The sequence below is a fragment of the Euleptes europaea genome, chromosome 7, assembly GCF_029931775.1.
Source record: "Euleptes europaea isolate rEulEur1 chromosome 7, rEulEur1.hap1, whole genome shotgun sequence".
Taxonomy (NCBI): Eukaryota; Metazoa; Chordata; class Lepidosauria; order Squamata; family Sphaerodactylidae; genus Euleptes; species Euleptes europaea.
Window position 1 is genome coordinate 28724444 of NC_079318.1, and position 24453 is coordinate 28748896.

The following is a 24453-nucleotide window of genomic DNA, read 5'->3' on the forward strand; positions in this document are numbered from 1 at the left end:
AAGATTTTAGATAAAGCATTGTAAGCTCTACAAGGCTACATAATATCCACCCTATACATGAATTTGTAATGGTAGAGATCTTCTTACTGTTCAAACACTTTTGATGCCAGGCTATAATTCTTACCTCCGCACACAAAGTCCTCACAGAGAGCTGGTTCAGGATCAGGAGTTATATTGTGTATATTTATTTTTCTTTGTTTACCTAAATTATAGTTTTCTAGGCTTTCTCTAAGCTGCTTGGAGTCCCCTGTGGGGAAAAAGGGGAGTACAAATCCCTAAATAACAAATAAGTTATCCTATTGCTTATGGTTCTTCTCTTCTTGTTATAAACAATCCACTGTTAACTTCTCACATCCCCAGTCTCTCTGGCCTTGACCTTGTCATTTTTCTTGCACCCAGATAATTCCTTGCAAAATATAATGTAGATCTCCTACTTTGTGTAATGAGAAGGCTGGAAGTAGCACGTTCAACCAGTCTTGCAACAGTTACCCTGGCAGTGATTTAGTTTCCAGGCCCAATACACACTACGGAATTCAGCCTTCAAAGTACTCTGTAGCTTGACACTTGCATATCTTCAAGAACATCTCAGCCCATGTGACTACCCCTCCCCAAAAGTCCCTCTCAGGGGATCCCCTCATTAAGAGAGGTAAGAAGTATAATGAGACTGAGCAAGTCACTTTTGGGGGGAAGCCGTTATGCTGTATATCCTGTCTTTCTCTAACCGTTACCTCAAACTGCCTCTTTATGGGGGAAATGCCAGGGTCACTTGTTTCGGCAAGATTTTTTGGAAACGTTATACCACTATGCTTTGACAATGTTGCTGAGATTTTATTGATATTTAGTTTTAATTTTTTAAATATCTGGTAGTGACTAGTATTTAAATATTTGGTAGTGACTAGTAGCCCCTCAGTCTTCCTCCCCTTCTGACTCTGTTGCCCCTGAAGATAAGACCTCCAGAAGTGGTCAGAGTGCTGGAGCAGGACTGGGGAGAACTAAGTTCAAAACTCCACTGAGCCGTAAAGTTCTTTGGATGACCTTGGACTGCTCTCTCAAACTCACAGCTGTTGTGGAAAACTAATGGGAGGGGTGGTTCTACATATATCACCTTGAGTTACTTGGAAAGGCAAGATAGAAATGTGATAAGACTTTATAGGTGCAGTGTTCTCTGCTGAATTCTACTTATTTTCACTCTTCAGGCATCATTGAACCAAGATGCCCAAACTACCTTCTTCAGAGTGATCCTTTATCTTTAGTAGTACCTATTGGCAGCATAATTTTTATATTCCTACCCACTTGTTTGTCTTGAACAGCTTTCTACTGTCACTGAATACTTTATTTCCCTGACCAATCCCCTTCCCTTTCCCTTTATTTCCGTTCTTTATGCGTGTGGACCAACAGGTCATGAGCAAAACAAATTCAATACATTCCATAATAGATAACTACCCAAATACCTGACCAATCCCCCAGTTTGCAGCCACAACTGACAAAAGTGGAAAGACATAGGCTGTTACCGCACTAGGTATTCCCAGCGATGTATCAAGAGTTTGGAATGTTATAAAAAACATCGCTTTAAAAGGGTTTTTGGACGCCACTGCTAAAAAATGGTTGGAAGACGTCTTCACAGCTAAAGGGGCCAAACAAAGTGCGAACAGTATTTTTTATAACAGTTTCAAACTCTTAATACATCGGTGGGCATACATAGAAAGTGTGAACAGTATTTTTTTATAACATTTTCAAACTCTTAATACATCGCTGGGAATACGTAGTGTGGTAACAGCCATAGTTTGTATGTTTGATAAAGTTTATGCTTACTGAATTCATTTTATGTATTTATTTATTTACGTTATTTATAATCCACCTTTCTTACTGAGCCTCAAGGTGGATTATACAGTATAAGTCAATGGTCTTTTATGCATGGCTGTTTCACTCGCTGTCACCCCTCCGACAACTTTGGGTCTTTGTGTTGATTATGCATGCCATTTTCGATTGTCAGAGGTTGCCTTTCTCTCCTCCTGCATTTCCCTGCATTTTGCCTGCGTTTTCAAATTCAAGATAAAACAGGTTCCTGAAAACGCGAACAAAACTTGGGGAAAGGCAGGGGGAGAGCGAGGCGGCCTCTGACGTAGGGCTGTTGAAAAAAAAATTCGGTATAGTTCAGATTCGGCCGAATTCGGCCCATCTGGATTCGGGATATGCCAAAGTCCGAACTCCCCTGCTTCGGGTCTGTGCAATTTGGCAAGAATTCAAAGTTCGGGTGGAAAATTCGGTCGAATAAAGTCATTAAAAACACAACCGCGCCTTTCTGCAGCTCCGGGGGGGGCATTTTTGGGGGTAGAAGTCCCAAACTTTCAGCGGAGCTTCAAAGGACCCTTTTTGCAAGACTCCCCAAGTTTTGTAAAGATTGGGTTGGGGGGGCTGAGATATGGGCCCCGAAAGGGTTACCCCCACCCTTAATGTGCATCTCTGAGCAGAGCTTGCCGCCCACGCAGAAAGCTTCCAGCCCCGATAAACAGCTGAGCTGCGGGGAGCAAGGGCGGGGCAGGTGCGAAGAAGTTTGCAAAGCAACACAACTGCAAAGCAGCACAACTGCAAAGCAACACAACCATGCAAAGCAACACGTTTGCAACCATGCAAAGTAACACCTGACACCTGGGAGTTTGCAAACCATGGAAAGAGACAGAGGCAGCTAGCTATGCATAATGAGCAGGAGGGGTGGAATTTCCCCTTTTGCATCGGACTCGGGACCAGGCAAATGCATTCTTTAAGTCACCATTTGAAAACCAGTTTTGAGCAAGCATCAGAATAGACCTAACCGATCTTATGAATGAGGGAAAACCTGAGGGCACACAACTGAAGCCCCCCCTCAAACCAGGGAGAGAGAGACTCGAGGGGGCACACACCCCCAGGCAGAACAGGCGAAAGCCCCCTTTGGCTTCCCCACCCACCCACAGAAACTGCTCCCTCCCCACACACACACAGACTCTGCTTCCCCCCCACACACACACACACACAGGAGAAAAATTTTAGATTAAAGCCCCCAAAGGGGTCTTACTGTGGCTGTCTTCTGTTCCATCAGGAGGGGCTGGGAGAACTGGGTAATCCAATACAATTCTATTTAAGCACGGGAGGTTTTGCCTTGGATTTGCCACTCTGGAGATGCATACAGGATCGGGTGATCCATTCATCCCAATAGGGGAAAGGGGAAAGCCCATATCTCGGGACCCCCTGACCCAATGTTTACAAAACTTGGGGGGTCTCTTAAGAAGGCTCATCTGAAGCTATGCTGAATGTTTGAGGGCTGAACACCCAAAAATGTGCCCCCTGCAGCCACTGAAAGAGAAAAGGGGGAGCCCATATTTCTGCCCCCACTGAACCCATCTTTACAAAACTTGGGGGGTCTCTTAAGAAGGCTCGTCTGAAGCTATGCTGAAAGTTTGGGGGCTGCACCCCCAAAAAAGCGCCCCCTGCAGCCATGGAAATGGAAAAGGGGGAGGGAAAGGGGGTGGAGCCCATATCTCAGGACCCCCTGACTCAATGTTTACAAAACTTGGGGGGTCTCTTAAGAAGGCTTGTCTGAAGCTCCACTGAACGTTTGGGGTCTCTACCCCCAAAAATTCACCCCCTGCAGCCATGGAAAGGAGCGAATGTGCACACTCACCCCCCCACACGAGGATTTCTCTCTCTTTCTCTCCCCGGCCGGGCCGCGCAGCAGCTGATTTCTCCAGTGCTCAATCCTAACTGATTGGCCAGAAGAAGACCCAGCTTGGCCACCGATTGGCCGGGGGAGAATGCTGCTTACTGACGGTTATGCTGCTGCGCCCCAAATTTGCCGAATTTATTCGTGAACTCCCGAACTCGCTGAATTTGGCTCCCCCATTTTCCCGCCATTTTTGAGTTCGGTTCGTCCCGAACTAAAAACCGCCGAATCAGAGGAAATTCGGCTGTTTTTCGGTTCGGGCTGAACCGAATCGACAGCCCTACTCTGACGGTCAGAAACGGCATGCATAATCAACACAAAGACCCAAAGTTGTTGGGGGCGGGGGTGACGGCGAGTGAAACAGCCATGCATAAAAGACCAATATGATCAACAGGATGGGACATCCAATAAACAGTGAGGTAGGGTTTGGATTGCAGACATCTGAAAACAAGCAGGAATCTGAAAGAAAGCAAAAGCATTTAAACATAGCATTTAATCATGAAATTACCCAGGAGGAACATATAGAAACAGACAATGCACAGTAGTATAGCCCATAGTCCCTATCCCTTTACCAAAGTTTCTTTCTGAACCATTTCATTACAGTATAACCCCATCACTTGTGTAAAAAAGCCCTCCTGAATTATTCAGCTTTGCATAGTTGTGGAAAGCCAGGAAAGTGAGACCCTTCTTAACCTCATCAGGCAGGCCATCCCATACAATCCCAGACAATGCACATGTATGGGCGGTTGTTAATTTTGCCAATTTGCTGGGTGGCATCTGCAGAAGGCCCTGCTCAGATAAGTGAAGCTGTCATGGCAGAGCATAGGGAGAGAGGTGGTCCTGCAGATATGAGGGACCAAGGCCATGAAGGGCTTCATACATGATAGCTAATAACTTGAATTGAACCCAGTATTGGATGGGCAACTAATAGAAGGACTGCAGAATGGGAGAAATATTAATGCTCCTCCTTGCTCTGAGCGGCAGCATTCTGCTCCAATTGGAGTCTCTGAGTTGACTTTGAGGGGAGACCTATGTAGAGTGTATTACAGTAGTCTAGTCTCAGTATTACCATGGTGTGGATCCAGTTGGCCAGACTGGCAGAGTCAAGGTTGGGGGCCGTCTTCAACAGAGTTGGAAGAAAGCATTTTTTGCAGATGCATTTAGGTTCACTATAACCCCTAGTCTCTTAACTGAGTTAGCAAGAGGTCAGCTGAACCCCATCAATAGTGGGAAGCACAAAATCCTTCAAGATCTTCACCTTCCCAACCAGTACCATTTCTGTCTTGTTTAGGTTTAGGTATTAATTTATTTAGTACTAATTGCTTTGCTAAAAGCTTAACTGAAGTTTCCAGCCCATTGCAGCCATGTATTAAACACTGTTCAGTTGTATGAACATAAGAAAAGCCATGCTGGATCAGACCAAGGCCTATCAAGTTCGGGAGTCTGTTCACACAGTGGCCAACCAGGTGCCTCTAGGAAGCCCACAAGCAAGACGACTGCAGCAGCATTATCCTGCCTGTGTTCCACAGCTCCCAAGATAATAGGTATGCTCCTCTGATACTGGAGATAATAGGTATGCATCATGACTAGTATTCATTTTGACTAGTAGCCATGGGGTAGCCCTATCCTCCATGAACATGTCAACTCCCTTCTTAAAGCCTTCCACATTGGCAGTCATCCCCACATCCTGGGGCAGGGAGTTCCACAGTTTAATTATGCATTGTGTGCAGAAATACTTCCTTTTATTGGTTTTGAATTTCTCACCCTCTGGCTTCAGCAGATGACACCGTGTTCTGGGTATTATGAGAGAGGGAGAAAAGCTTCTCCCTGCCCATTCTTTCCATACCATGCATAATTTTACAGACCTCTATCACGTCTCCCTTTAACCACCTTCTTTCTAAGCTAAACACTCCTAAGTGTTTTAACCGCTCCTCATAGGGCAGTTGCTCCAGCCCTACTGCTGTCTATGAACAGACAGCAATGCAACTGTGCTGTTGAACTTTTAGAAATTGCTCTCGGTTATTATCCATGTTCACACCAGCAATTTCTGAGTTTAGTCCCTAATTAGTTCTAGGAAATTTTGAAATGCTTTTTAAGTAGTCAAGACTAGAAAACACATGAGGCACTCTAGATCCTCATATTTGTGTGAATACTTTGGGTCTTATGGCTAGTCTTTTTATAGATAAGAGGGATGGATTCTTATTTATTTTGTGTATAAAGTATTCCTTTGAAATGTGGTGTTGGAGGAGAGTGTTACGGATACCATGGACTGCCAAAAAAAAAAAAAAAAAATCAGTGGGTTATAGATCAAATCAAGCCTGAACTGACCCTAGAAGCTAAAATGACTAAACTGAGGCTATCATATTTTGATCACATTATGAGAAGACAAGAGTCACTGGAAAAGACCATCATGCTAGGAAAGGTTGAGGGCAGCAGGAAAAGAGGAAGGGGCAACAAGAGATGGATGGACTCAATAAAGGAAGCCACAGCCCTCAATTTGCAAGACCTGAGCAAGGCTGTCAAAGACAGGACATTTTGGAGGACATTGATTCATAGGGTCGCCATGAGTCGGAAGCGACTTGATGGCGTTTAACACAGAGAGATAAGGTACTACTGAGGTGTGTGACTCTTTAGAGAGTATGAGAAGATAGGTCTGTGTCCCCAAAGAACTGAGAATCTAAAGTTAGTCAGCAGCTATTATTGGAGGAGATAAACTGGGGAAGAATTTGTTTACTCCAATTTTGCTCCTCCTGCCGGTTAGCAATGTACGCTTATTTCACTACCAAAGGCAACAGCTGCTTTTTAAAATTTCTGGGTAGTTCTGGGTTTGGCGAGGCGTAGACAGAAGCTAAGTTCTAGCTCAGTTGCTGAATTGCATCAGCACCTATCACTCATGGACAGCACTGCGAGTGACTTGCAGCTGCTGTCTTCAAGAAATGTCTCAGTCCATATCCTCAGCCATGTGAATGGCTGGGGATGAGGTAAGAGGACATCTTTCTGCCTAAACAATGCCACCATAGGTTTTGTAAAGCACATGTATATGGTTTGTGTATTTCTTACTCTCTAAGGCATTCCATCATACCATTCTGGGAAAGTATGGTTGCCACTAGGGATGTCCATATCGGTAAATCCAAGCCAAAAATAAAGCAGAAAATCACCATTTTGGCTTATTTTTGGCTCGGGCTTACCAGAAAAAACAACAATACTTGAATCAGCTGAGCCGAATAGGTGATTCCCGGAAAAAGCTGATATTTCTCTGGGGGGGGGGCCACTTCCAGACCCCATAAAATTGAACCTCTTTACACAATATTCACCAAACTTCAAGGATCATGCAACAAGAGTCTCTCCAAGCTATGTTGTGAATTTGGGGGCTCTCCCTCCAAAAATGCCCCCAAGGAGCTTCAAAAAATCCCCATAAATAGGCCCGCATTCTTCTGGTAAACCCAGAAATAAGCCGAATTCCAACATTTACCAGTATGGGTATTTGGCTTATTTCGAGTTTACCGGGGGGAAATTGGGCCCAATAAACCCGAACCCAAAATTTACCACATTTGTTTTTTGCACAGCTCTAGTTGCCACAGTTTATTTTATTTTTGCCATCAAGTCACAGCGGACTCATGGCGACCCCATAGGGCTTCCAAGATAAGAGATGCTCAGAGGTGGTTTGCCATTGCCGGACTCTGCATTATGCCCCTGTTATTCCTTGGTGGTCTACCATCCAAATACTTGCCAGGGTTGAGGCTGAGAGTATGAGAGACTGGCCCAGCAAGTTTCCTTGGCAGAGTGGGGATGTAGTAAGAGCAACTGCCCAACTTACCTGGGTTTCCCAGATCCTAGTCTGACACCTTAACCACTACACCTTGCTGGCTCTCACAGTTGCCACATACTGCCTTGGAATTATTGTACTGGAAGAGCTTGATGTAGTTTCCCCTATGAACAAACCTTTATCTCCCCAAGTTATTGTGACACATCATTTCAGTCACCTGCCACCTCCTCATTATAGACTTTAAATGACAAAATGTGGTATCCTTTGTTGATTAGTGATGATAGGAGTTAAATGGGTACCATGGAGCACAGAAAATTGAGAACATATAAACGCAGTTTTCCAATACCAGCCACAAAAATTAGGATTATCCAAAAACCATTAAGAAAATGAGAAGAACTAAACTCATTTTTGTTGGATATCCAGATAATACCTCGTTATAACAGTGGTTGGGCATCAGTGAGGTCTTGGGTATTTAAAAAGGACATTGGGTGGACAGCTACCAATAATAGTCGAAATGCAGGGGATCCAGCCATCGGAGGGATTTGATCTTCAGATACCTTCCAACAAGGTACTTTTAATAAGCTCATCTATATATCATTATATTAACATTTCCTTATAAATGACGTTTGTGTTATTACGGTTCCTTTTGGTTTGCCTCGGTAGTGCAAAGCAAATTGTGAATAACATTAGTGTTTACTGGAACCATGCCTTTGAGAAGCTGATAAATCTTACTTCATTGCAACAGTGCCGTGACAACACCTCCCCATATTCAAGGGGATCTCAAGCAAGTTTTTTAGCAGTCGCCTGCATCTTCCTCCTGGCATCAGCATGTCGAAATGTCGCACCTGCTAAGTCTATATTTTAACTTGATCTGACACCTTTGACCCTTCTTCTTTATTCTCGAATTTTATTTTGAATACAGACTTTTAAGAAACCAAAGCAAGCTAATGTGGTATGCGCTGAAACTTTGAGTAACTAGATATTGTCTTCTGAACAATGGGTTACATTCCAGTCATTCATAATACATGAGGGTATCCAAGGACTTACTTAGCTCAGCGATGGAGTGTAACTGCACTCAGTTCTTTTACTGGCCATATTATTCTTCACTGAGAAGGTCTTTGGCTACGTTGGAGCAACTTATCCTTCCAACCTGATGGCAGGAATCTTAATTGCTCATTCCAAGGTTTTCTAACCCCGCCATCCCCTCCCATTTCTCTTTTGTCTCAGGCAAGGTGTGAAGTGAAAAGAATGGAAGGTTCTCTTCCTGAAACCAACTGCCTCTCTTTACTTCCCGTGAAGGCAGACAGGGTAAAGATGCATCAGTATAGCCCCTTCCATTTTCTTTTTAATGTGAGAAGCACAGAAGCTTTTCACATCTTAAACGTTATTTTTGTAAGTTGGGCAGTTGCCCTTACTACATCTTCCAGAGCAAGAATTCCTGTGAGAAATTAAGCAGCTCTGTGTTTCAGCAGGGGTAGCTGTAAAAACAAAAATCTTCCTAGTCTTGTCAGCTAGCTGCTATTCAGACTGATAGATAATTCTTCAGATTGTTCTTGAGAGATCTCTGGGAATATAATGAGGTGAGGGAGAATGGAGATGTCTTGAAGATTCAGTTGGTCCTCTTGACATACTTGCCTTATGTTCACCTCAGGTAGCAGAAAGGCTACCTCCCAGGCTGTTTCCTTTTTAGTCTATCTTATTTGAGAAAGTTTTGCACCTCATGAAATGAGGACAGGGTCAGATGTTTTTTAAAAACACACTTGCTTGAAACTTGTTTTCTTGTTGACTAAACTTCCTCTTCACCCTGACCTGGATGGCCCAGACTAGCCTGATCTTGTCAGATCTCAGAAGCTAAGCAGGGTTGGCCCTGCTTAATATTTGGATGGGAGACCACCAAGGAATTCCAGGGTCACTATGCAGAGGCAGGCAACGGCAAACCATTGCTTGGTTGAAAACACTATGGGGTTGCCAAGTTGGATGTGACTTGTTGGCGCTTTACATACAGACACACACAAACAAACAAACAAACATCCGCTTCACTGGGCACAGACACAAACTAGCCCTTCCATCCTAGCAGGAACTTCAGCTGTTTATGTAAGAATATGGCTAAGTAAGTGTTTCTACATAGCTGTAAAGGTGAAGCAAGAGATTCATCCCTGGGCCTGGTAAAATACATGTGGTTTTTCCCCCCATCCCCTCCTTTCTTTAGTTTGTGATGACCTTACACTGAGTGCAAATACTCAAGCTGCCCCATACAGGGTTTATCACAAGCATAAGCTGATGTAAAATTATCTGAATTATTGATGGAGCGTCTCTCCAACCTGATTTGATTATTTTAAACTAGCAGTTCTTTCCACCCTTTCAAATCCCAAGATGCATCTCGGAGTGGCTTGACTATAAAAGTTGCCCGTTCCTGCAAGAATAGCAGTTAAGCTGGCACCTGGTGTGTCATGTTGTACATCTAGATGAAAGGAGAGATTCCTGGCCAACATGTCTCCACAGCTCATTGATCTCGCTCTGAAGAAAGACTGGTATGTCTCCCTACAGATTACTCGGCAGGATGATTTAAAGCTTGCTGTTGAACGATTTAAAGTCTGGCATTGTGTAGCTATGGATTGCATAGGAAGGAGCATAGGGGGAAGCTGTCACTGCTTCTTCCAAAGAAGGACATTAAATCTTATAGCACAATGCACATCCTCTTCAAGTACATTTAAAAGATCTTTTTGTTTGCTTTCGAAATCGGAACCAGTCAGTTTGAGTTGAGAACGAGACACCTGGAGATACGGGGCATATTATTTGTTTGTTTGGGGCTGGGAGGTTAGAAAGGTGGAACATTTCTAACATATATTCATACAAATAAGAGCAGGCCAGCAAAGTTCTTGACAGTGCGATCCTAAGCAGATCTTCTCAGAATCCTACTCAAGTCTATTCAGTGGGACTTCCTCCTAGAAAATAATCCTTAGGATGGTACTGTAAGTCAGATGATAGAAACTTCATATAGCTTAGAGCTGCATCTCCCTCAGACACAGGCAAAGGTGCTTGTGGTTTAACTGTTTCTGCCCCTCTTACACAACTCTTAAGCCCCCTTTTGTTCCTTTTGCCCATTTCCTAAGTTTTGTTGTTCCCTTCTTTCCCTTTTTAATCAGGTTTATGATAGGCCTTTAAGGTCCCACAGAGAATGTGCTGCTTATCTGTCTCTCTCGTGCACACACACTCTTACACAACGGGTGAAAACGCATGGTCACTTTATCCTCCTTTAATCTCTGTTTCAGCCAGGATTCAGCCAGGATCAGACGCATGCGTTTCGCTTAATGTGTGTTCGATCCTGGTTAAAACAGGGATTAAAGGAGGATAAAGTGACCATGTGTTTTCACCCAAGCTTTCCTCTCGCATGAAATCTCCTTTTCCCCTAAAGCCTGGCAACCAACAGGAGGGATGGGGAACGTGACATCAGGGATGTCACTATGTCACTTACAGGTACAACCCAGAATTGACAACAAGTAGCTTTAGGAATCAGAAACCCGATGGTTGTACCTGGAAGTGATGTACCGGCATAGAGGATAACAGTGTTGTTATGGTTTTTAATTCTTCTGCTGCAATGGCAGTGATCAGCAGGAGGCTTTCCAATTTAGTGGGACATCTGGTAACCCTATATATAGCTAAAAGTTTTATCCTCTTCTTTCAAGATGGTGATGCTTTTAGCATAGTTGACAAAGTGTTATTGTTTGGCTTAAGCTTATATGATGTGATTTGGGGGGGGGGGACCAAACTACAATACTTCGTGGCATCGGGCGATACAGTCATTCTCTCCCAAATCAGATTGGGCCTCTCCCATGGGCACCATGCCCCCCCCAACACCTTTCCTAGTGCCTGACTAGTGTTATTAGAAAATGGGTGGAGCCTGATGGGGCTTTTGCCCAGTACGACTTCTGATTGGCTGTTGGAGATTTGATTGGCTGTGCAGATTTTTTTTAAGATGTTGCTTCGGCAGCAGCTTGCCACCACAACACAAGGATCTTCTTTGTGCAACTGAAAGGAAGCGGTGGCAGCCATTTTGTCGCTGGCTCCGCCTCCTGCAGCAGCCATTTTGTGGATGCACCAACCACACTGTGTCAAAATTCTGAAGGTGCATGCGGGATCAGAAAGGTTGGGGACCCCTGTCTTAAGAAATTTGCATAGCTTTGCAGAAATGCATACTGGGAAATTAATTATTAAAATCAAAGTGATGGTAATTAAAAAAAAACAGTGTTAAGTTTAGATGGTCTGTGGATGGACACCTACTGAAACAAGTGCAGCTCTGCAAGTATTTGGGTTAGGTATACTCTTTCATTCTTCAGGCAAACAGTTGGTACATCTCCAGCAAGCACAGGGGAATGCTGTGGACGCTTTGCTTGAGCAGTTGCCAGATTTTATGATGTTAAAGATAGATGTTTTGTCTCCGCTGCGGTTTATATATGGCAAGCGTTCCCCACTTAAAATGGATTTGCTAACATTGCCTGGAAAAATACAGCAATATTTCCATACACTGGAGGAACCCCAACGGAGAGCTTTTATGTTAGCTCGTTTTAACTCTTTCCCATCCAAGGTTCTTTATGGGAGATTTACAAAAACTCCCTTTAACAAGAGACTATGTCCATGTGGAATGGGCTAGCCAGATTCCCTACATCACATTATCCTAGATTGTCATTTACATGAAGAACCCCGCAAAAAATTTATATTACCTTTAATTAGCAAATTGATGGCCCCTTACAGAACAACCATATATCAATTCCGTCTGAATGACTTCATGCCTGAGGTTATGGTGAAGGTAGCAGAGTTTTTGGTGGAAGTGGTTAAGGTTAAGATTCAATCCTGAATATTAATTGATTGTAATTTTTATGAAACACCTGTTATCTCTGATCTCATGACCATAACTAACTATGCCAATAAAGGTTATATGTATGTATGCATATGGCAAGGCCAACACTGAAAAATGCATTTATGAGTAAATGGAAGAAAGCTATAACCTAACAGTGTGGGATTTTCTCACCTGGCCTTACTGTGTTTCAATCTGGAGAAAGCACAGGCATTCGTCAAGTAAAGGTTTTGTGATCAGAACATGTTTGCCTTGGCACATACATCTTGCTCAACTTTTCAGCTTGGACCTAAATTCTCTGCTATTTAAGACATGTGCAAATTATTCACATACCTTAAGTATCCCAAAACATAGGAAAACTCTAGCCCACTGTAAAGTTTTGCCAACAGCAATTATTGAGGGTTGCTATGAGCCCTGGAGGAGCGCCGTGGTGCAGAGTGGTTAGCGGCTGAATTGCATTGAAAAGCTCTGCTCATGACCTGAGTTTGATCCCGACGAAAGTCAGTTTCAGGTAGCTGGCTTAAGGTTGACCCAGCTTTCCATCCTTCTGGGGTTGGTAAAATAAGTACCCAGCTTGCTGGTGTATAAAGTGTAGATGACTGGGGAAGGCACTGGCAAACCACCCAGTAAACATAGTCTGTCTAGTAAACACTGTGGTATGACATCATCCCATGGGTCGGTGCTTGCACAGGGGACTACCTTTACCTTTACCTATGAGTCCTGACCTGGATGGCCCAGGCTAGTTTGATCTTGTTAGATCTCAGAAGCTAAGCATGGTTGGCCCTGGTTAGTAATTGGACAGGAGACCACCAAAGAACACCAGGGTCTCTATGCAGAGGAATGCAATGGCAAAAGTCTCTTGCCTTTAAAACCCTACAGAGTCACCATAAGTCAACTGTGACTTGACGGCAAAGCATACCCCCTTAAACAAGAGATTATGTCCTTATGTTGCAAGGGTGATAGAGGCTGTGCCCCATGAACTGCCGTCTTGAAATTATAATAAGGGAGTTGAAGAGTATTTCATTACTCATTTTTTGGTTGTATTACCAGATTATTCAGCAGAACAGCTAGGTACCCTCCTTGTTGGGGAGAATGCACATATTTTGGAAACAGTGTCAATGTTTTTCAATGTGGCCATTGAGATAAGATCTTGAATGGTGAAATAAATGTTAATCAAATGTTTAATAATTTCTGGGTTCTCTTTTAACAATTATATTTTAAAGGTCTGTTGACTGTGTAATAAACTTCTGGTGGTTGTTGTTGTGCTGTCAGGACCTGTGCTGGAAATTCTCACTGAAAGAGAATTAGCATGGATTGTTGCAAAATAAATAAGTGGAGAACGACTGCGTGAAGGGATTGAAAGGCATCCCTTGAGGTTACCACAATTGAACTTTTACTGAAGGGCAGTGGGGGTTAGGAAAGTGGCTTATGCAAGTAAAACAGATTGTGGCAGCAAGTTCAAAAGTGGGCCATCAATCTCTATCTAAAAATGAGGCTTCCTGATCCCATAAATACTAAAAAATAAAAAAACCCAATAATGATGATGATGATGATGATGTGCAAATGACTTATGATGATCCCTGAAGGGGTTTTCAAGGCACAGGATGAGCAAAGGCCTGCCATTGCCATCTCCTGTGTGGCAAACCCAGAGTTCCTTGGTAGTTTCCCATCCAAGTACTGACTGTTCCCAACCCTGCTTAGCTTCCGAGCTCTGGCGAGATTGGGTTAGTCAGGGCTATTCAAGAATGTTTATTATGTCTTAAGGATATTTCTGTGCCACCTGTTCAGAGTCCTGCTTGAGGTGGCTTACAATTAAAATAATGTAAAAATATAAAATGCCAAGCCATTAAAATTATGTATTTATTTAAAACATTTATTAGCCCCCTTCCTTCCTTCCTTAAGGCGCTCAAGGCAGATTGCAGCATGGATAAAACATATGAAATAAAATACATTGAAACATAAAAACCAAAATACATTGAATCACAAACACAAGCAATTGGACATAAACAGCATACATCTAACCATCCAACAGATCTGAGATCAGAAGCAGACCATTACAAAGCTGGCACCATAAAACCCCTAATTAAAAGCCTGGGTGAAAAGATGTGTGTTTGCCTGGTGCCTAAAAGACAGTAAGGCACCAAGCGCCTGATAGATTCGAGACCAACCAGATTTTCGGGGTGTAAGATTTCAGAGTCAAAGCTCCCGTTGTTAGATACTAGCTGGCCATCTTGGCCATCTTCTGGGCACTGGGTGTGTGTGTGGGAGGTAGTTGTGAATTTCCTACATTGTGCAGGGGGTTGGACTAGATGACCCTGGTGGTCCCTTCCAATTCTATGATTCTATGAAATGGAGCTTTGACTCTGGAAGGCTTCTACCCCAAAAAACTGTGTTGGTCTCTAAGGTTCTAGTGGTCTCAAATCTAGCTCTTGTACTGCAGACCAACTCAACTACCCTCTGAAACGATCTTCAGAGGAGTGGGTGCTCCAATGGTGCATTGCCACCAGAAAATACCGTATCTCCAGTCACCACCCACCTCACTTCTAAAGGCAAGGGCACAGAGAGCAGGGTTGGAAAGGCTGATCTTAACTGCTGGGCTGGGCTGGAGGAGGAGACGGTGCTTCAGGTATCCTTGCCCTAAGCCATTTGGGGCCTTAAAGAACCTACACTTCGAATTGTGCCTGGAAACAGATGGGTAAGCAGTGCATATCTCTCAGCATACCATCATTTTAAAAAAGCAAGTAGAAACCGCACACTTTTAAAATTATGTTTGTTGCATTCAGTACCAAAATAATAGACAAATAAATTTGGTTCTAGGAATATATTTTTAAAAAATAATAAATAATAATGCTAGCTACTTATAGCTTATTGTTGGAAAGTTTATCCTGGCCGCTCTAAATTTCAACCACATGAACATTCCAGTCTTGTCAGTCTGTTTAAATTAGTCATGTCCTAGTAGACTCTGGCATAGTGTAAGGGTATCTGCAGCAAGCCTGGTTGGAGCCAGTAGAAAATGAATCCGTCTACCGCAGATACTTATTTAGACAAAATTATTAATGCTTAGTCGCAGGAAAGTGGCTTCCTTTCTCACCGGGTTGAATGATGGGAGAAATTCTCTCATGATAAGCCCGCAATCAGCCTGGTGCTTGCTATAGAAGGTAGATAAAATGATTCTGCAGGGATGTCTGGTTTCTTTTCCTTGTATCTACCGTATTCATCTTGCAAACAGGTTTGAGACTTAATCAGGGCGAACATTTTGTATACATTGGCCTGACAATAAATAAGAGGGATAGGGAGGTAAAAGTGCTGGGGAGAAAAACAACTTAATTATGATGGAAACAAGGAAAGGTTCCCTTTGTTTAGATTAACCCTTGGCTATCTGACCACAATGTATTCTAGAATGGGAGTTATGATGCCTGATAAGATTTAAAAAAAAAAACCTTGGCAAAATTGTAAGTGATATTATGTGTGAGTTTTATTCAATAGCTGTGCCATTTTAATTTCAAGATGTTAATTAAATAATGTATTTTACATTTCATTTTTCCTTCCTTTGATGTTTTTCATGAAGAAGATGTTAAATTATGGCATGGTGTTCACCAAAACAGATACTGGCTTGAGTTTTAAAGGTAGCTCTGGGACGTGGTGGAAAGCTGACTTAGGGGCTTCTGTTTGAATTCGCCATTGATCAGCAACTGGGAAATGTTCACAAGACTCCCATATTGAGATGCGCAAGTTCCAAATGATTCTGGGACATGTATATCTCTCCCTGGGCATATGACGCTTCCATTACTTGTTCCTCCCTGGTGCGTCCTCTTCTACCCTCCAGTACATCCAGTAATTCTGCGATAGAGAGAGCTTTTTCTCTCTTTCCCATAATACTACAATGCAGGGGCACCCAAAGAAGTTGATGGGTGATAGCTTGAAATCTTCTTTTGCTGCTAACCAACAAGCCATGTTTTGTTGGATTGTCCAAGGTTGCCAGCTTTAAGGTGGGGCTTGAAGATCTCTTACAACTGATCTCCAGACTACATAAATTGGTTTCCCTGGAGAAATGGCTGCATTGGGGGGACTTTATAGCACTATACCCCACTGAGGTCTCTTCTCTACCCAGCCTCCACCCCCAAATTTTCAGGAATTTCCTGACCTGAAGTTGGCAACCCTGTAATGTCTGCAGTGGATGTCTTAATCACCTGGTGCTTGATCAAACTTTGGTTTATATACTGCAGTTTATTGTGATGCAGCTGAATTCAGCCACTGTCTGTTATGGAGAGAGACGTGCCACACAGTTTTCAGAAGATGTTTTCATTAATCTGCTATTTATGGTGCTGTACCCTTATACTAGGAGCCCCATGGCGCAGAGTGTTAAGCTGCAGTACTGCAGTCAAAAGCTCTGTTCACAACCTGAGTTCGATCCCGACGGAAGTCAGTTTCAGGTAGCTGGCTCAAGGTTGACTCAGCCTTCCATCCTTCCAAGGTTGGTGAAATGAGTGCCCAGCTTGCTGGGGGTAAAGGGAAGATGACTGGGGAAGGCACTGGCAAACCACTCCACAAACAAAATCTGCCTTGGAAACATCGGGATGTGACATCACCCCATGGGTCAGGAATGACCTGGTTTCTTGCACAGAGGACCTTTACCCTTATACTATTTCATTTTGTAACACAGATTGGAATAAACTGGCCCATTTTAACAATACTGTATTGCTTAGGGGAGCTAGGGAAAATGCTTCTCTTACTGCATTCCTGGCAGTTTGTTTGTGTATGTGTTGGACTGGGCTGTAGATTTTTCCATCTGAACTTGTCAGACAGCTTCCAGGAGTGTTAGTATCCAGCCATGCTGTCTCCTGAAATGCTCTGTTCTCTTCCTGCAACTGTTAACAAATTGCTTATGTGTCTAGAGAGATGAGTTTATAAGTCAAAACAATTGTGTGTGAAGAATGGTAAGACACCCAACGCAAAGGGATCCTTCATGTCATGAGCACTTCAATCCTTTTACGGCATAAAAAGTAATAAGGATAGTATGGAGGCATTACCTTGATCTAGGGATGGGCAGGATGCAACCTATGGATGGCATACAGTGTCCTGTGGGCTCTTTTTAGAGTCCTGTGATTTCTTGATTTACTGTTTGAAAGTATCGTGCATTTTTCTAAACTTTTCAGTTGTAGAGGTAAGTTTAAGTTGTAGAGGTAAGTTTAAAAATGTGATGGCAAATGATCTAAGGATTCGGAAACGAGAAGAGAAGGCCACATTGTTTATTTTATTTACAGAATTTAAACTGCCTTTCTACCCAATCAGGGCCACCAAGGCAGCAACCAATTAACAGCAGAACACTCTAAAACAATCATAAGCCGATTTAAAACCAACAGTATAATATATAAAAACACAGACCTAACAAATAAAAACATAGGGCAAGAACAAGGGGTCACTGAAGGAATGGCAGACAAAACAAAAAGGTCTTAACCTGCTGGTGAAAGACAATGACAAAAGGGAACAGACAAATAGCCCTGCTTATCCAGCTGTAGACCCAGGTTCAGCAATACCCCAAGCTGCAGACCTGCTCTTCTGGGGGAAGTGCAGCCCCATCCAGAAAGGAGACACCTTAAATCCTGGATCAGTCCTAACGCTCACCAGTAGTGCTTCCATCTTCTCAGGATTAACAGCCCATTCCTGAGAATGGGGCTAAAAGTCTATAGGAGGCAGCGTGATTTGGCCGCTGGAGTAAATGCATGTAATCACACGATTACACGTATTCATGCCGGTGGCGAGGCCAGTCCCAGCGGCGGCCGATCGCCGCGGGACTGCGCCTCCCCCTTCAGCCGGCGCGGCCTCTCCGTGGCACTGGCAACCGCATGGAGAGGCCATGCCGGTGCAAGGGGGCGTTCTGGGGGTGGGCCAGGGGGAGAAGCTGCCAGTTAGGTGGCTCCCTATCCCCTTTCGGCCACTTGCGCCGGTGGCCAAAACAGCGTTGCTGCGTCTGCTATTTAGCAGGCGCAGCCTCGCTGTTTTCAATGGGGTGAAAAGCCCCAGTTAAACAAAAAAAAAGCCGCGAAATGGTTTTTGTTGTTGTTGTTGTTTAACGGCGTTGGGGAAACAACTTAGGAAGAGGCACCACTGCACCTCTTCCCCACCGTCCCCATACACCTCAGCTCAGGAATGGGCTGTAAGTTTCAATGCAGAGTTTGCATCCACTCCAGAACTGTCTCCAGGCACCAGTTCATGGTTTCCGAAGCCTGCCTGGGATCTGCCAGAAGCACAAGATAGAAGTAAACATCTTCCGCATACTGGTGACAGTCTAACCTGAATTTCTGGAGGACCTCATCCAGTAGTTCCATGTAGATGTTGCACGGGGGACAGAATGGAACCCTGTAAGCCAAGGAGTCAAGCACTACTCCCCCAGTTCCTACCTCTCTGATTGGACTGAAATAACTGCAAAATACTTCCTCAACTCTGAAAGGTGGTCCAGAAGGATGCCATGATCAATGGTATCGAAAGCTGCTGAGAAGTCCAGGAGAATCGGTAGGGTTGTACTCCCCCTATCCATCTCCCCCCCCCCCCGGGGCAGATTTAAGCAGCTAGGAAGGTAGTAGGCCTAAAACATCCAAGAATCCTGTCCACTTGCTCACACTGAATAAACAGAAAAGTATCCGAAGCAACTTCATGACTTGACACTTGGGCACCCTTTGAGCACCACTTCTAATGCAGAATTGAAGTTGGTATGAATGCAACATATTGTCATAAAGAGTCACCGAACAGTCCTCCTCCTGTGGGCCAGATCCTGATGGCCTCTGTTCACTCAGAACAGCTTTACTGGCCTACACTGTACAGATACCATGGTAGCAGGAAAGTATTATTTCTTTGCCACCATCACTACCATGGAGTGAGTTTTAAAAGTAGGTTTAGCCTGTGTCTTGTTGAATTCATCCCAAATCTTCTTTCACTGTCACTCTGGCTGTCCCCCTTGCCTTTTCATTGCTTGAAGCTTCTTAGTAAACCTTATTTCTAGGACCTAAGAGAGGGCACCTAGGAGCACTTGTGTTAATTTGCCCAGGTCATTTCCTCATTCCAAAGGTCAGCCATGGCATTGTCAGGAGCGCTGACCAAACCAAAATGAAAATCCTCTAGACCCATCAGGAAAACATTCAGGCTCATCTGGTTCTGGCAGCATATCATTTTAGTATCTATCTCTGTCTCTGCAAAGTCTTGATTTTCCAGTCTAAACCTGAACAAATAATGATCAGTCCATAACAATGGAGCTGTTATCAATTCCTTTGCCTTGAGAATGCCTACCTCTTGCCCAAACAAAATGCAAGATTGAGACCTGTATGGGCCCAGTTATTACTTGAGATAGGTCCATGGTTGTCATGGAGGCCACTAAATCTTCAGCCACTCCTGACAAGGCAGCCCCAGCATGAATGCAGCAACCCCCCAGGACAACCAGATTAGGGGGTCTTCAACATCAACCACAGACCTCCTCTCCCAGCTCAGGCAGCAATACTGTTAGACAGTGGAGTGGGCAGTATACCAACAGAATCCCAGTTCTGTCTCGTGATCCCAATACTAGTTATACCACCTCAAAATTGGAAGTGTCATGGATAGGATGCTGTGCTAAGGGGACACAGTCTCAACATACCACAGCAACAATGCATTGCCGTGGACCCCAGGGGATACAGTTGGGAAAGATTAACCTCTCTCCCAGCCAAGTCTAAGTGATACATGTCAGGTCAACTCTAGATTTTTCGCAGCTCTACAAAATGTTCGTGTTTAAGAATAACAATTTGAAGATAGCACTGGTTTGAAATTGAATCCAGAGGATCATGAACCAAGCACTGCTTGAGGAATGGATCTGTCCTATCTCCTCCTTCACATCACAGCCCACTGCGTCGTTGTCCCCCAGATTTACTCTGGAAACAATTAGGGGAAACTTGGGGACAGTGTGAGGTGTAATTTGGGGAGCTACATAGGAAGGGGAGAGAACAAAAATTGCTCTCTCTTTTCCACTAGCAAGGAAATAACTTGTCATCCAGTCCCTTGTTTGCAATGATGCAACAAATTTAGCATATCCATCATGTAATAACACTGGTTCCTGAGAATATGTAGATTATATCAATTATGTACAATTCAAATATCGAATCTTTGTGGGCCCTCTAGTATGTTACATATGGCTGACACAGCACTCAGTACTAAGCAGGGTCTTTGTTCTCTTTATCCCAATGATATGGAAGATTGGGCTTCTGAATATTACACTATTTCAAAAAGTATCTAATACTGTTTTCTAAACTGAAGGCCATCTGGTTAATGATTTATGGGAAATTAATTCATGATATTTATTAGGTAGCACCTGACTCAGAGGGTAAAGTAATAGTATTTAACTTCTCTAGGTAATGACTGATCAGGCTATACTGACGTAGATGCTCAGATCACTGTTCAGTAATCTAAATTCTCTGTAAATTGCATTTTAACTTAATCCTGTACGATATTACATGATATCTGATGTATAAGTCCATGTAATCTTATTTGTATCTTATTGTTGACAAAGATGCAACAATAAGATACACTATATTATTGCTTTTGATTTAATTTTAATAATATGACATTGAAAGAACACGTTTCAGTATGAAAATCAAATTACAATGATTCATTGTGGGTCTAATTAGGAACCAGACCATTGTAGGTGGGTTTCTGAGCTGCCAGTTTTGTATAGTGCTATTTACAAAACTTATTACCAAGATTGTTTTGATGTCCATGATTAGAAATAATGATACACTCAAATCCATGAATTATAATCTGTTTTTTCATGTTTATTCTGGACTTTTGTTCAAACTTAAAATACGAGGGGAAAGTGATCAGCAATTCATGATGAGCTATTTCAAACACATCGGAACAATTTCAGTCATTAGGGAAGAGAAAGAATGCTATGGAAATAACAAGTCAAATGGTATGCATAGTGTGTAAGCAGTGAAATGCCAAAGGGAGGAACTTTGGTCTCTAAATGAACTGTGAAGAGTCAGAGAAATGCAGGAGGTGGTGGAAATCTTTGTACATTTCCTTCTACATAATTCTCAACCAGGAACATATTCAGTACTTTCAAGATCATAATATTTGCCTACGGCAGCTATTACAGCACCTATGTATTATAATTACAGCATATCTCTTGTGGTATTCTTGGCAATGTCGAGATAGATCCAAAGTACTGAAAGAGGAGTGAAGTCTGCGGAACAGGAATTTCCATCACCACCCCTGCAGCCTACTATTTTGCTCGGGGGGGGGGGTGTCAGGGAACTCTCATGAACCAGTATATGTGCAAAGTAAGAATCTGCAGTGGGAGGAAGGAACCCATAAGAATCCCAACGTTCTCCCGACAGATGTGTGGTACCCTCTGGCTTAGGAAAAGCAATTGTGCTGTTCATAATTCTATGCCACAAGTGACAGGATTATTGTATGTTGAAAAGCATTCATCTTGCCTTGCCTTCTTTGTTGTTTGCAGTCTTTGCAAGTAGTTTTGATGTGATGAATTAATTCAATGTGTTGCAGGCTTAAAGAGGCTGAAGAAGTATGCAGACAGAAAAAGGGGAAATCAATTTACAATATAAAACAAAAGCACGATTCTGGAATTGTAAGTATCGTTTGCTCATTATTTTTCTCCTGCTATGTTTGAGTGGTAGTTTGGAACAACCCTGTCTTCGTGTGATCAGAAATCTTTTCTCTCTCCTAGTGAGGTTGAAACTAGCTCTGTAGTTATTTCCAACAAACTTACAGAGTGATCTAGTAATATAAATACTATTACTCCAGTAATATAAATACTATTTCACTATACAGAATCTGATTGCTCTTCAGTCCCGGAGGCTGCTGTTGATAGTAACTGTATTGGTGAGTGTATACAGAAATCCAGTAAGGTCGATTATAGTCATTTCAGTGGCACATGGATCTGCCAGCCTACTGTTCCCAACTAGGGAGGAGACCAGATTTCTAAAGCTGTTTGGTTCCTTTCATACATCTTCATTTCACACTTATTTTCACACCAGTCTTGCATCAAATATTCCTCATATTTTTCAACGATATTTTTGCATCTGTTTCATATTTATGGAGTAAAGATGCTATAAAAGAAACAAGAGAATGACCAGCAGCAGCAATTAGAAGAGCCAAAACTGAAGACAGTGAAAGAATACAGGGGGGGGGGGGAAAGAAATGAAGATATGCTTATCCCTGCTCTCCACATAAGGGAGAACAGGATGCTTTAGCTTTAAAATCTTGGGCTAGCTCAAACTACAACCAACCTCCGGAGTGGACTGGGCTGCAGTCACACAAGAGAAAGGGAGGACTTGACACAGTTCTCCCTTGCTGTACCTCATGTGCCAAATGACATATTTTTGAGAAGTGGTGGCTTTATGGAGCCGTCAGAGGAAGGGGAAATCAAGGAAGATTCTCTTAGGTGAACATAGTCCAACCCCCGCCACCCTACCCCACCCCCCGTGTTTGATTTTAGCAGGTAACTCCCAATTTTAGCATTTTTGGAAGCCAACACTTGAAAAAGCACCTAGATCATACCATATGAAAATGCAGAATCTTCCTGTGTAATTGCTCCTGTGGTTTAGGGGAATTTCAGTTTAGTGATTTGCTGTTTATTCATTTGCAACATTCATATCCCGACTTCCAGCCCTGTCAGTGGCTGATTTACAGAGTCTGATTGGGCTTACTATTTTTCTATTTTTCTTCAAAGAAGTGGCAAACCAACAGAGAAAGTGTATGGTTTTAAATGCCAGACAAATGACTTTATTTTTGCATTTTCAGAATCTATCTTGTGGGCCAAATTGACAGCCAAACATTCTGACTTAAATGGATTACAATCTTAGTCTGGTTTAAAAATATGTAAAAAAAATAATCTCTGGCCTATTGACAGCCCTGACATGGATAGCCCCAGGCTATCCTGATCTCGTCAGATCTCAGAAGCTAAGTGGGGTTGGCCCTGGCTTGTATTTGTAAGGGAGACCTCCACAAAATACCAGGGTTGTGACGTAGAGGCAGGCAGTGGCAAACCACCTCTGAAGATCTCATGCCTTGAAAACCCTCTGGGATCACCATAAATCAGCTGGTAAAAATTGGCAGCCCATTCTGTTTTTCTGCCCATTATGTCTTTGTTCATTTCCACAGACACTTGAATTTAATTTTAAGCATATTGTATAGAATCATAGAGTTGGAAGGGACCACCAGGGTCATCTAGTCCAACCCCCTGCACAATGCAGGAAATTCCCTCCCCCACACACTCCCAGTGACCCTGGGATTCTTTCCATGATGCATCTCTCATTGTGAAGCATGCTGGTTAGAGCATGTAGAGTCACAGCAGCCACAGATGTGTCCCTTGGTTCCATTAAGGAAGTGCCACTTTTCGCAAGATCTTAGTAGAGGGGTGCATTTAAAGATTCAACAAGTTTAGTAGATAATCACTCCATAATATCAAGGAACTAAAAATCACAATAATAAGCATTTCTGAGTTCCCTGATAACGTCTTTCCATTAGCCATCTATCTCAAGAGAATATTCACTAATTCCTCTTGTCATAAGAACACCACATGTAGCATTTTCTAAACTTGTCTAAGGGCAAAAAATGCTCCGTGCACATAAGCATCCCATGCATGTCCTTTCAGTAGGGCTGTTGAATTTAAAAAAATTCGGTATAGTTCAGATTCGGTCGAATTCGGCCCGTTTAGATTCGGGATGTGCCGAAGTCCGAACTCCCCCACTTCGGATCCGTTCAATTCGGCGGGAATTCAAAGTTCGGAAAAAAAATTCGGCCGAATAAAGCCATTAAAAACACAATCGCGCCTTTCTGCGGCTCTGGGGGGGGGGCATTTTTGGGGTTAGAGGTCCCAAACTTTCAGCAGAGCTTCAAAGGACGTTTATTGAAAGACTCCCCAAGTTTTGTAAAGATTGGGTCAGGGGGGGCTGAGATATGGGCCCTGAAAGGGGTCCCCCCCACCCTTAATGTGCATCTCTCAGCAGAGCTTGCCGCCCACGCACAAAGCTCCCAGCCCCGACAACAGTTTGCAAAGCAACTCAACCTTGTAAAACAACACCTTTGCAACAGGGAAAAACCAGAAGACACACAACTGAAACCTCCCCCCCTCAAACCAGGGAGCAAGAG

The 24453-nt window shown here is 43.2% G+C and overlaps 1 protein-coding gene across 1 annotated transcript in view; it reads left to right on the plus strand.

The window, feature by feature from the left end:
• Positions 1–24453, plus strand: part of FMN2 (formin 2) — a 207608-nt gene that overhangs the window by 181500 nt on the left and 1655 nt on the right. The window contains exon 17 of the mRNA XM_056853283.1: positions 21847–21928. Within this exon, the coding sequence (XP_056709261.1) occupies positions 21847–21928 (82 nt within the window). The remainder of the gene's footprint in view (positions 1–21846; positions 21929–24453) is intronic.